This window comes from Ambystoma mexicanum, chromosome 7q, assembly GCF_040938575.1.
Source record: "Ambystoma mexicanum isolate Mex_15411 chromosome 7q, UKY_AmexF1_1, whole genome shotgun sequence".
NCBI classification, from domain to species: Eukaryota; Metazoa; Chordata; class Amphibia; order Caudata; family Ambystomatidae; genus Ambystoma; species Ambystoma mexicanum.
The window spans coordinates 1087690357-1087704586 of NC_090941.1; the positions used below are offsets into that span (position 1 = coordinate 1087690357).

A 14230-nucleotide genomic window follows, 5' to 3' on the forward strand; every position below is an offset into this window, starting at 1 on the left:
AAAACTGCATGTGGCGCTAGCTTCCCTGTCCAAGCAGCCAATTGCTGGAATTCTCTGCCTCTTTCTTACAGACTAGAACCATCCTTCTTGACCTTCAAAACTGGAGTAAAAAGTTGGCTTAGTGACAAGCCTACCCGATGAGGCCCCCAGATTTGTATTCTCCCCTCTTGCTCTCACATGTAAATGACTGGCTTCAGACCTACCTGTAAACACTGGTCTTCCACCCTTGTCAACGCTTTATTTATGCCTGTAATACTCACCTGTAATTCCCTGTACTCAGACCTTTCTGTAACTACCGGTCTTCTTATCTGTTGTCATTGTCTTATTTATGCCTGTAAGACTCAAGTTTTCTAGCGCCCAGTTACCTCAGGGTTCGGTCCGCGATACAAGTAATAAACAAATACAAAAAGACAAATAAAAAGTTTTTCTATTTGTTTTAAAGTCACAATGCTTCCATGCTTATCATTTGGGCAGTGAATTACTTCACTGAACAGCAGAAACTGCAGAAACGGAATGAAAATAGTTAGGTAAGAAGACAAGTAGAATTCCTCTGACTTCTGATGTCCAAATCTAAGAAGAAACGGTGGCCAATAAAGCAGGTGGCTGGTATAAATCCCAATCAGCTACAGAGTTCGGAAGCAGAGAGTCTGGGACAGGGGCAAGGGGAATAAAAGTAGCATCACAGACGGTGGAAGTCTTTGACTTCTTGTCTCGTATTGCATGGGCCCTTTTGGCTTTTCTCTACTTTGAAACATCCAATAGGCTTACCTAAGGCATTGTATTTGTACACATTAATTTATATTTGACACAGTTTTGCCTTTATACATGATTTGCTTGTTTTGTTCTGCCATGTATACAGCATCCATTGACAAGTATGAACAAAGAAATAGAGAAAAGGTCCTTTCCCTTGCAGTGTAACACTCCAGCAAAACACTACCTACATGAGCGTCAGCTGCATATCGCAGAATTGATAGGATTTGTTGAACGGGTGAACTAATTAATAGTGCGTGCATTTAGCAAATCTCTACGGAGTAACTCACCTCCAGGAGCTGGTCACTACTACCCAGGAACTGAAAGGAGTAGAGTTAGTCAGTAGTTGCTCAGGGATAGGTTAAAGAGATTTCACAAATTGATTGAATTTCATTTAATTCCTGATACTAACTGCTAGGAAGTCCAGTTGGTTTGGGGACTGGGGAAGAGAAGGATCCTTCTCCTTTGATGGGTACATGGAATCTTAGGCTGACTGATGGAGTCCCACTGGGGACATGATGGTGGTCCTTAGTAGGGAGACATTCTGGAGTTGAGGCTTTGATAGCCTTACAATTTCACAAATCACACTTATATTGTCTTCTGGTGTTGATTACTCATCAGTCGAGCAGGCAGGCCCATGTGGGATTTGGTTTCCAAACTCTAAATGACTTGGACTCTGATGATTAGTGTTTTTTTGGTTGACTAAGAACCTTTTTCGTGGACAGAGTAAACCTTATTAACCGGATAATGTCGTCCGTTCACGACTGGAAATAAATAACATCTCATTTCTGAGGACTATGTGATTATCTTGTGCATCTCAGAGTCACTAGGGTGGTGTCTAGGTGACTGACCATTGGCGGGCATGGTATTATACAGAATATGTGGGTTTCTTTCCAAAGCAATTGATAGTCGTAGATGAGAGCATGCTTGCATTAGAATGGTTGCGTTTTAGGTGCTGTTCTTCTTCATACATATAACCCTTTGCAGAACTTTGCCTGAACCCGTTCTTGGTTTGTGCTCCTTTAAGTTTTCATATATTTGTCTTCGTAGTGCATCGTCGAGCCCACGAGCATGCCCGAGACCCTGCAGTACCCCATTCGCGATCTTCTCATCTGGGCCGTCCTACAGAACCGTGCGGAGCTGGCGGAAATCTTCTGGTCTCAGGTACACAGTCTGAGCATGGCTCATAGCGAATGATACAGATTAACAGCGAGGCTCATAGCGAATGATACAGATTAACAGTGAGGCTCATAGCGAATGATACAGATTAACAGCGAGGCTCATAGTGAATGATACAGATTAACGGCGAGGCTCATAGCGAATGATACAGATTAACAGCGAGGCTCATAGCGAATGATATAGATTAACAGCAAGGCTAATAGCGAATGATACAGATTAACAGCGAGGCTCATAGCGAATCATACAGATTAAACAGCGAGGCTCATAGCGAATGATACATATTAACAGAGAGGCTCATAGCGAATGATACAGATTAACGCCAAGGCTCATAGCGAATGATACAGATTAACAGCGAGGCTCATAGCGAATCATACAGATTAACAGCGAGGCTCTTAGCGAAAGATACAGATTAACAGCGAGGCTCATAGCAAATGATACAGATTAACAGCGAGGCTCATAGCGAATGATACAGATTACCAGCGAGGCTCACAGCGAATCATACAGATTAACAGCGAGGCTCATAGCGAATCATACAGATTAACAGCGAGGGTCATAGTGAATGGTACAGATTAACAGCGAGGCTCATAGCGAATCATACAGATTAACAGCGAGGCTCATATCGAATCATACAGATTAACAGCGAGGCTCATAGTGAATGATACAGATTAACAGCGAGGTTCATAGCAAATCATACAGATTCATAGCACGGTTCATAGCTAATCATACAGATTCATAGCAGGGTTCATAGCGAATGATAGATTCATGGCGAGGTACATTGTGAATCATACAGAGTCATACCGAGGTTCAGAGCAAATCATACAGATTCATAGCGAGGTTCAGAGCGAATCATACAGAATCATAGCGAAGTTCATAGCGAAGTATACAGATTCATAGCAGGGTCCATAGCGAATGATAGATTGATGGCGATGTTCATTAGGAATAATACAGATTGATAGCGAGGTTGATAGCGAATCATACAGATTCATAGCAGGGTTCATATCGAATCATACAGATTCATAGCAGGGTTCATAGCGAATGATAGATTGATGGCGAGGTACATTGTGAATCATACAGATTCATAGCAAGGTTCTTAGTGAATCATACAGATTCCTAGCAAGAAGTGCTTTCCAGACACAGCGTGGTCACTGAGCATCAACATGCGCCTTCCTTCTTATTATTGGGGTTCCCCAGCAAGAGCTTGGGACCCATTCTTCCATCTCCCTCATTTTGAGAAAGAATAGTAGATGGAGGGTTGGACCATCCTCTTCTAAATATCAGTTGAATTAATTGGCGTGGGGTGGGGGCAGGATTGATAGGCATATGTCTACGAGGGTGGTGGGACGAGATGGCAACCTGAATCTGGCATTGGCCGGGTGAGTTCCTCCTGCTTCAGTGAACTTGCCTAAGGAAAGGCAATGCACAGAATCCAGTCTTGGTTTCTTGCCTTGATGGGGCTGGTATGGCTTCACTGCTGCGGCTGCTCGACACTTCATGATTGCGAGAAAGCTAATGCCCCAGTTTCTGTGAAATGCTGACCAGATGGTGTGCTGGATGGCCACCACAACGTTTGTGATAGCAACTCAGTATTTATGGTTTTGTTGCACTCCCCCTAAGACAAGCACTTTTCCAGGCGCTCTTATACATCCAATCTTTTGTTGGAAAGTTTTCTCGGGTTGCCTCCAGGGGGATGGCGATATAGGGGGGTGCCAATAGCTCCTAGAGTGAATATTCGCTCTCACCTCCAGGGCAAGCCCCAGAACATGGAAGGGATAGGATATTCCTTACAGGGGTGGAATCTGTCTCTTTTTAACAAAAGGCTGCTGCATTTTGTGGGACACTACATTGATTTGGTCAGGGATTATCGGACCACTCAATGAAAAGGCGGGTAAAATGGTGCTAGTGGAACTCTAACATATGCTCTGATGCAAGGGAGGGCATGGAAATCAGTTGGACATGTGGCATATGGTCTGTAATAGGTGATGTGGCGTAGGCAAAGAAAGAGACGCGTGTAGGATCCGTGGATTTGGGAGTCAATTTGCAAATCTGAGTCTGGAGCCACAGATCAGTACTTAGGTTACAGACTTTTTGAGTTTCTATGTAGTGCCCTGGGCATGACCAGACACCACATCCAGGGCATAGTGTCAGCATGGCACGACCAAAGCCCATTGAAAGTCACCACTATTACTATGTGAAGGTCATGCCCAGGGGATAGTCTCCACTGAGCCTATCCCAAGTGCATGGCCTAGGCACGGTGTCTATTGTCCATGGTGGAATGCAATATCCTGTGGGCACTGTGGGCATGTTTGAGGTACTTGGGGGCATAGCTGAAGGCCTTGTCTCTGACACATTAACCATTGCATATGGCCACATGCCAAGTCCAGTGGGAAGACCACACCATCCGTAGCATTATTGATCATTCCCAGAGGGGTATAAAGTGTCCAGGGAATGATCCCGGAACAGTGTCTACTGTCCATGGCCGATGTAGTTGCTGGGGTGTGTTTATGGTTCTGGGGCATGGGCAAAGGTGCTTTGATCCCGGCATTGAATCCATGCAGCTATGCCCTGTGGGTGTGCTTGGGTGTGGTTGCGATTCCCGGGGCATGGCTGTGGCCACAATGTCTAATTGGCATGGTGAGAGGCAGCACAGTCTTTTCTCTTGCCCACTCCTGTGAAGAGGGTTATGTGTCCGAGAGTCATTATAATATAAAATGGTAGCCAAATGAGTTCTGAACTCAACGGATGTCTCTTTCTTTTAAAAAGACTATGGTGCCCGCTCCATCCTGCCCCGGAGCACTAAGGTCAGCAAGGAAGACACAGCCTCCTTAACCCAGGCCTACAATCTTTGGGGCTCCATCACAGGACACATGCAGACATAGGGCCTCATTACACGGTAGGCGGTAACCATGGCGCTATTAGCGCCATGATTGCCGCCGGTATTTTACTGTGTCCGCTTTGGTGTATGGCGGAATTACCGCCCTACTCCAAGGTGAGCGGGGGCGGTAATTCCCCATTCACCAAGGCCCTTCCCCATTCCCATTTTTGTCCCCATAGGGCATAATGGGAATGGGGAAGGTGCTAATTACGGTACTGCAAATTGCGGTACCGTAATTAGCAACGAGGTCCCTATTCAGGACCCTACTTTAAGGGCTGGTAAAACCAGCCGTTAAGGTCGGGTCGCGCAAAGGGAACTCGTAGTAAGGCGGTAAGGGTTTACCGGTACCGGTGCCCTTACCGGTACCGTTAAACCCTTACCGCCTACCGTGTAATGAGGCCCATAGTGTGAGAAACTTGCAGGTGTCTCACTGTCTGAACCCTGGGGATCTCTTTCTCAGGTGGCCAGGGAACGGCCATCGCCCTTGGATCCAGACCCTGGGGGTGGACAAGTGCGGGAGGATCACATGGGAGAGGGGTCCTCAGGGAATGGGGGTGAGCCATCCGATGGTGAGATGCAGTATTTCCCCCCTTTTAACACTTCCTTCACCTTTTTAGGTTATTCTAAATCCTGTCCTGGTTCCCCCCACCCCCTAATTCCAACAAGTACCAACTCCGAAAGCAGGCGTGGGAGAACCAGGAGAAAGAAATTGCAATTACCACCTCGCTTATTACAACTGCAGGACTATCATCCTGTCTCAAATATGCCCCTACCCGACATTCCTTCAGTTGAAATAAAATATTGTCAAACTAGTTCCATTATCCCCTTTCTGTAAAACCACACCAACACATGAATTAACCGTCACACACTCACCTTGATTATTTTGACAAAACCCTACACAGTTTTTCCCTAATTAAAGGAACTTTTGTTTTTGTTGGTTATGGCACATCAGGCCCTCTGAGTCAAGAGACTTAGTATGAAAGAGACTTGGCCACAGAATGCCCAGATATAGAGAAAAGGAACTAAACGCTTGTGCTGGAGAAGCCCAGAGTGTGCTGTGCTTAATTTCCACCTTGTCTCGTGCTAGAAAAAGTGGGGAAGGTAGAACCCAGCTAAATCATCCTGACTTATCATGTCTGAACACTTCTTTCTTTTCTGGTGAACATTATCCCACAATATTTTGTAACTTAGCGGTAAGGATTGGCAATAGTTTCCTTTTAGTATAGGTCTGTTTTGATTTGACAAGACACCACAAGGACTGCCTTATTTTTCATTTGATGGTCGTAGCTTGCTCCCATCTTAGATTTAGGTGTATATTAGGTATTTATCTCACCCACTTTACTGTTTAATAAACACCTTTGAACTGTGATCACTTGTGTCTGTTTTACTGTTGCCACCATGAGTTCCTTACACTAGACAATCACCTACCTTTCGAATAGGCAATAGAAACTTGGCTCTTCCTAACAAATGTCTACATTCTCTGCCCAACTCTGTGTACCTGTGGTCTCATTTCTCTCTCCCGCTCTCCCTTTCTCTCTCTCTCTTTCTCCCTGCCTTTTCTCTGTCTATTGCTCTCTCTCCTTTTCTCACTCTATTTCTCTCTGGCTTGTCTCTCTCTCTCTGTCTCTCTTTCTATCCCTTTCTCGCTCCCTCTCTCTCTCTCTCTCTCCCTTGCTTTGTCTCTCCATCCCCCTCTCTCTTTCTCTCTGGTTTATCTCGCACTCTCTCTCGTTCTATCCCTCTTTGTCTCCCACTCTCCCGATGCCTCTCTCTCTTTCTCATCTCTCCCTCTCACTCCCTCTACCCCATCTCTCTCTACTTCTCTTTGGCTTGTCTCACTTTCTCTCTCTCTCTCTCCCTCTTTTGCCCTCTGTCTCACTCCCCCCCTCTGTGTCTCTCCCTCTCACTCGCTCTCTCTAACTCTCTTGCTCCCTCTCTCCATCTCTCTCTCTCTCTCTCTCTCCCTCGCTCTGTCTCTCCATCCCTCTCTTTCTCTTTCTCTCTGGGGTCTGTCTGTCTGTCTCTCTCTCTCTCTCTCTCAGACCCTCTCTTTCTCTCTTTCTCTCACTCATTTTGTCACTCCATCCCCCATCTCTCTCTCAAGCTCTCTCTCTTGTAGTCCCAAGGTACCCTATGGGGAATGATGTGCATGCAAAACACATATTAAAAAAATAGTACATTTAAGAAATCCTGGAGTCACTAGGCAACCTGACCTTAAACTTGATATCTGTTTGGAGTATCAGACGATTTGAGCAATTTTCTCCAACGGAAACGAGTCACTGAGTCATCTCATCTTAATGTACCTTAAAACTGGAGTTTTTCGTGTGTGCCCATAATGACATCACCTTCAGCCCCACCTGGTTCTAGAGGTGTAATACTGAGAAAGTTCCGTTTGCTGCCAGCACTGGACTTCCAGCTTTATAAAATCAGGATTGACCGACTTCCTTCTATCCCCACATCCTAGGCCCCTGTAAATAATACTTTGGTGCCTTTAATTGTGCTTAGTTGACATGCCAGTAGATCTTCAGCCGCCAGATGATGTTCAATTGCATTGGATATGCATCTGGCATTGATTGCAAGAACCAGGATGTTTATGGAAAAATGCTGCATATAATGTAAGTTCATGCTATTCCATGGCAACATATAACAACATTTTGGCCCTCATTCCGAGGTTGGGGCTAGCCATGGCACTATTAGCGCCATGACTAGCACCAATACCGGTACCGTCACCGACTTGGTGGTATGGGGATTTACCAGTACAGTCCGACCTTGGCGGGACCGGTAAGTCCCCATTTGTAAAGCCATTCCCCATTCCCATTTGAGCCAATAGGAAGGAGGAAGGCGTCAATAATGGTCCCGCAATTTGCAGTACCGTTATTGACCCCAGTATCCCTTTGCGGGTCCCGTCCTTAAAGAGGATGCTTGTATTTGCCCATTTGATCGAAACACCTAACATATGATGTGTGTGGAGTGCATATGATGCCAATCCCTGTTTGCTGTGAGTCTCTGGCAGTATGATGGCAATCCCTGTTTGTTGGGAGTAACTGGCTGTATGATGGCAGACCCTGTTTGTTGTGAGTACCTGGCAGTATGATGGCAATCCCTGTTTGTTGTGAGTACCTGGCAGTATGATGGCAATCCCTGTTTGTTGTGAGCACCTGGCCGTATGATGGCAATCCCTGTTTGTTGTGAGTACCTGGCAGTATGATGGCAATCCCTGTTTGTGTGAGTACCTCGCAGTATGATGGCAATCCCTGTTTGTTGTGAGCACCTGGCTGTATGATGGCAATCCCTGTTTGTTGAGAGTACCTGGCTGTATGATGGTAGTCCCTGTTTGTTGTGAGTACCTGGATGTATGATGGCAATCCCTGTTTGTTGGGAGTAACTGGCTGTATGATGGTGATCCCTGTTTGCTGTGAGTCTCTGGCCGTATGATGAAAATCCTTGTTTGTGTGAGTGAGTACCTGGCAGCATGATGGCAATCCCTGTTTGTGTGAGTACCTGGCAGTATGATGGCAAACCCTGTTTGTTCTGAGTACCTGGCTGAATGATGGCAATCCCTGTTTGTTGTGAGTACCTTGCCATATGATGGCAATCCATGTTTGTTCTGAGTACCTGGATGAATGATGGCAATCCCTGTTTCTTGTGAGTCCCTGGCCGTATGATGGCAATCCCTGTTTGTTGTGAGTGCCTGGCCATATGACGGCAATCCCTGTTTGTTGTGAGTCTCTGGACATATGACGGCAATCCCTGTTTGCTGTGAGTACCTGGCCGTATGACGGCAATCCCTGTTTGTTGTGAGCACCTAGCCATATGATGGGAATACCTGTTTGCTGTGAGCACCTGTCTCTATGATGCCAATCCCTGTTTGTTGTGAGTACATGGCTGTATGAGGGCAGTCCCTGTTTGTTGTGAGTACCTGGCCATATGATGGCAATCTCTCTTTGTTCTGAGTACCTGGCCATATGATGGCAATCCCTGTTTTTGTGAGCACTTGGCCGTATGATGGCAATCCCTGTTTGTTGTGAGTACCTGGCCGTATGATGGCAATCCCTGTTGTTTGTTGTGTGCACCTGGCTGTATGATGGCAATCGTGAGTGCCTGGCCATATGATGGCAATCCCTGTTTGTTGTAAGTACCTGGCTGTATGATGGCAGTCCCTGTTTGTTGTGAGTACCTGGCCATATGATGACAATCCCTGTATGATGGCAATCCCTGTTTCTTGTGAGTACCTGGCTGTATGATGGCAATCCCTGTTTGTTGTGAGCACCTGGCCGTATGATGACAATCCCTTTTTGTTGTGAGTACCTGGCTGTATGATGGCAGTCCCTGTTTGTTGTGAGTACCTGGCTGTATGATGGCAATCCCTGTTTGTTGTGAGTACCTGGCCGTATGATGGCAGTCCCTGTTTGTTGTGAGTACCTGGCGTATGATGGCAATCTCTGTTTGTTCTGAGTACCTTGCCGTATGATGGCAATCCCTGTTTATTGTGAGTACCTGTCCGTATGATGGTAATCCCTGTTTGTTGTGAGTACCTGGCCGTATGATGGAAATCCCTGTTTGTGTGAGTACCTGGCAATATGATGGCAATCCCTGTTTGTTGTGAGTACCTGGCTGTATGATGGCAATCCCTGTTTGTTGTGAGTACCTGGCCGTACGATGGAAATCCCTGTTTGTGTGAGTACCTGGCAATATGATGGCAATCCCTGTTTGTTGTGAGTACCTGGCTGTATGATGACAGTCCCTGTTTGATGTGAGCACCTGGCCTTTTGATGGCAATCCCTGTGTGTTGTGAGTACCTGGCTGTATGATGGCAATCCCTGTTTGTTGTGAGTACCTGGCTGTATGATGACAGTCGCTGTTTGTTGTGAGCACCTGGCTGTGTGATGGCAATGCCGTTTGTTGTGAGTACCTGGCCATATGATGGCAATCCCTGTTTGTTGTGAGTACCTGGCCGTATGTTGGCAGTCCCTGTTTGTTGTGAGCACCTGGCCTAATGATGGCAATCCCTGTTTGTTGTGAGTACCTGGCTGTATGATGGCAATCCCTGTTTGTTGTGAGTACCTGGCTGTATGTTGGCAATCCCTGTTTGTTGTGAGTACCTGGCCGTATGATGGCAGATCCTGTTTGTTGTGAGCACCTGGCCATATGATGGCAATCCCTGTTTGTTGTGAGTACATGGCTGTATGATGGCAATCCCTGTTTGTTGTGAGTACCTGGCCGTATGATGGCAATGCCTGTTTGTTGTGAGTACCTGGCTGTATGATGGCAGTCGCTGTTTGTTGTGAGCACCTGGCTGTGTGATGGCAATGCCTGTTTGTTGTGAGTACCTGGCTGTATGATGGCAGTCGCTGTTTGTTGTGAGCACCTGGCCGTGTGATGGCAATGCCTGTTTGTTGTGAGTACCTGGCCATATGATGGCAATCCCTGTTTGTTGTGATTACCTGGCCGTATGATGGCAGTCTGTGTTTGTTGTGAGCACCTGGCTGTATGATGGCAGTCCATGTTTGTTGTGAGTATCCCGCCATATGATGGCAATCCCTGTTTGTTGTGAGTACCTGGCTGTATGATGCCAGTCCCTGTTTGTTGTGAGTACCTGGCTGTATGATGGCAATTCCTGCTTGTTGTGAGTACCTGGCCGTATGATGGCAGTCCCTGTTTGTTGTGAGCACCTGGCCGTATGATGGCAATCCCTGTTTGTTGTGAGTACCTCGCCGTATGATGGCAGTCCCTGTTTGTTGTGAGCACCTGGCCGTATGATGGCAATCCCTGTTTGTTGTGAGTACCTGGCCGTATGATGGCAGTCCCTGTTTGTTGTGAGCACCTGGCCGTATGATGGCAATCCCTGTTTGTTGTGAGTACCTGGCTGTATGATGGCAATCCCTGTTTGTTTTGAGTACCTGGCCGTATGATGGCAATACCTGTTTGTTGTGAGTACCTCGCCGTATGATGGCAATCCCTGTTTTGTTGTGAGTACCTGGCCGTATGATGGCAATTCCTGTTTGTTGTGAGTACCAGGCCGTATGATGGCAATCCCTGTTTGTTGTGAGTACCTCGCCGTATGATGGCAATCCCTGTTTCTTCACGCAAGAGGCGACGTGCTCCTCTTATAGATCGCAGGGAAAAGAGGTCTCTTCATCTATCATTCCATTGTCAAAACTTTCAACCCCTGATATCATTTAGTTGTTTCTGTAGTTTGCAGTAAACAGGACAAAAATAAGAGTTGCATGAAGACAATCACCAAATATACTGTTCCAGCTTCATGGTGACCATTCATGACAGAAACCACCACAGTGCCTTTGAAATCTGGCATCAGCAGTCAGGAGTTCCGCCCCACCATTCAACCCAAGCAGCAGAATACAGGAAGGAGTAAAGACTGTGATGATATATGAAATACCAACCAAACCCCATTGTCAACCAACGAATCCTGCATGCACTAAATTACAATCAGTGTAAACAACTCTAAAATCTGCATTGCTTCCCCCTCCCATCTTAGCTTTCAATGGCAGGACAGTCAAAAGGAGAGAATGATGTGAGGCAAATGTCTCTTTATCCCACGCCCCCGAACCCCCTGCATGGAGCAAGTCGGGGGCAGCTCCTCTCTTGAAGAGCTCAATGTATCCTGAGCAACATTCACAGGAACCTTCGAAAAAAAGGGAAGCGTTCCTATTCGTTCATATGCTCATGGAATCAGCTCTCAGTCCTTCATGGCACACGAGGAGGGATACAAAGCTAGTGTGGTGTTTTCGGTTATTTGCCCACACATTGACTTCCCATGGCCATTCCCACTCAATTCCTGACCCTCCCACCGAAAACACCTCCTCAGCAGTACTCTTTCAGCTCACTTTACTCAAGCCTTACCATCAAACATTGCACTTGAAGAGCCTGCCTGTGTTTTTTAAAAGCAGTCTTCTGGAAGTTAATGGGCCTCATTCCGAGTACGGCGCTAACCAATGGCGCTATTAACGCCTTGGTTGACGCCGTACCCGGACCGGCAGCGCCTTGGTGGATGGCGGAATTACCGCCCCATTCCAAGGTTGGCGGGGCGGTAATTCCCCATTCACCAAGGCTCTTCCCCATTCCCAAATGAGCTCCCATAGGGCTCAATGGGAATGGGGAAGATGCAAATAACGGTGACCGTTCATTACGGTCACCGTTATTGGCTTGGAGGCCCCTTTGCGCCCTCGACTTTAACACCTGCTCAAAGCAGGCGTTAAGGGCGAGGGCGCAAAGGGAACCTCGGAGTATGGCGGTAAGGGATTACCGCCACCGGTCTCGTTACCGGTGGCCGCTATCCCTTACCGCCATACTCGGAATGAGGCCCAATGACTTCATTGGAGCTGTAAACCCACTACCGGTGTAATAAAAATGTCTTAACCAGGTCTGCCTTCAGCCACGCGATTTATAAGCACTCTGCTGTCCTTCACTGAAGTGCTGTTCAAAGCAAGCATTGGCAAAGCCACCAGTTCTGGCTTGTGTAGAAGTATTAGACATTTGCCAGGCACTGCTATTAGATGCCCAGGTACTCGCACTATTTTGCAGCTGCTACCATTGATGACCAATTATTACCACTACAGCAGTGCCTTGCAAGTGCCCATCCCATGCCTGCACAAAAGCTCAAACTGGTGCATTGCCAATGCTTGTTTCTACTGGTCGTGATGCTGTCAGAAATAGGTGGGGTGAGTTTGACGAACACAGAGCTGACAAATAGGCTCACCTCACGCCCACATCTAAAGACAAATAGTGACAGAGTGACAGACTGAACGCATGTGACAGTGGAGAGAGAGACAGAGAGAGAGAGCGAGAGAGAGAGCGATAGAGAGACCTAGATATGTGCATGATGGGCTCGTTCGATATATTCAAAAGTGAAACAGCTTTTACCTTTTGCAACTTTCAGTGCAAGTTGTTTTTCAACTGTTATGAATCCCCGTTCTTTAAAATACAAAGACTGCCATCTGCTTCAATGAGCATGTAATAAGACTTCGGTATACAGTGTTTATAGCGAATGCTCACATCTCTAGTATTTTATAACGAAAACCTTTATAGCCAACGCATTTTCCTGTGGCGTCAATGTTGGGCAATGGGCGTGTCACGTCAATCCCACCAACACGGGTAGGCAGCAGCAGATGTTGGGAAGCCACCCCCCTTTATAATGTTCTATGCACATGTTCTTTGCATTTCAGAGCCAGGACTGCATTCTGGGCGCGCTGGCGTGCTGCGCCATCCTGAAGAAGATCTCCAAGGAGGTGGAGGACAAGGACACGCTGGATGGAATGCGCGCTCAGGTTGAGCGATACGAGGAGCTAGCAATGGGTCAGTCCCTGGCTCGTTGGGACGCACACCCTCTGGGGCCCCGATACTCATCACGCCTCTTGGCGTGCAGCCCTATAGCTTTAAGATCCGGAATAATTGGGTCTGTGAATAAGACTAGTAGGTTCTTGGGGTATTGTTTTTGTGCGTGACTTGTTTCTTTTTTACTCATTGGGGACTCTTTTCAAGTTTGGCGGTATTCAAGCGGCAAATCGGCTGGAATACTGGCAAATGGAAATACCAATACCCCCACTTGGTCAGACAGTATTATCACTGGAGTTATTACCGCTGGCACTAATACCACCTGATTACAAGTGGCAGTTTGCCGGTGTTAATCCCCATTTAATGGACACCACAGGACTACTTTGGGAATTTTTGCCGCAATACCGGCAAACTTGTAGTTTGGGGGTGCGAGAAAAATGGAGCAAAACGGTATTCCCTCCACTTCTTTGCCAAACTCATAATGAGCCCCATTGTATTTTATTTTTCTTATATGTGTGTATTCCTCGAAGAGTACTGTTCTAACTACAGTATGTGTTAACCATACACACATATCTTGTGTTTTCCCAATATTAGTAAAAATGCTGACGTGCTTAAGCTAACTTGCGCTTCTTCATGGCTGACATATTTGTATGAATCATTCGCCCTGTCACATAACTTTCAAGGATTCTTAGCCATGTTCTATGGCTGAAAGTTAAATGGCTACCCTTAGATTTCTGATCCGCTTCCTGTCCTAGTGGCAGGCATTCAGGACTGCTGTTAGCCTTCAGACCTGCTTCCTGTCCTGATGGCAGGCATTCAGGACTGCTGTTGGCCTTCATTTCTGCTTCCTGTCCTGGTGGCAGGCATTCTGAAGTGCTGTTGGCCTTCAGATCTGCTTCCAGTGCCGGTGGCAGGCATTCTGAAGTGCTGTTGGCCTTAATTTCTGCTTCCTGTCCCGGTGGCAGGCATTCTGACGTGCTGTTGGCCTTCAGGTCTGCTTCCTGTCCCGGTGGCAGGCATTCTGAAGTGCTGTTGGCCTTCAGGTCTGCTTCCTGTGCCGGTGGCAGGCATTCTGAAGTGCTGTTGGCCTTCATATCTGCTTCCAGTGCTGGTGGCAGGCATTCTGAAGTGCTGTTG

At 46.9% G+C, this 14230-nt stretch overlaps 1 protein-coding gene across 3 annotated transcripts in view; it reads left to right on the forward strand.

The window, feature by feature from the left end:
- The window catches only part of LOC138528635 (transient receptor potential cation channel subfamily M member 2-like), a 613775-nt gene that overhangs the window by 368446 nt on the left and 231099 nt on the right, over positions 1-14230 (forward strand). For all 3 annotated transcript variants that reach the window (XR_011284191.1, XM_069640449.1, XM_069640451.1), the window contains exons 11-12: positions 1801-1914; positions 12985-13114. Coding sequence is in view for 2 of the 3 variants with exons in the window: in XM_069640449.1 (XP_069496550.1) it covers positions 1801-1914; positions 12985-13114 (244 nt within the window). In the remaining variant the exon portion in view is untranslated. The remainder of the gene's footprint in view (positions 1-1800; positions 1915-12984; positions 13115-14230) is intronic.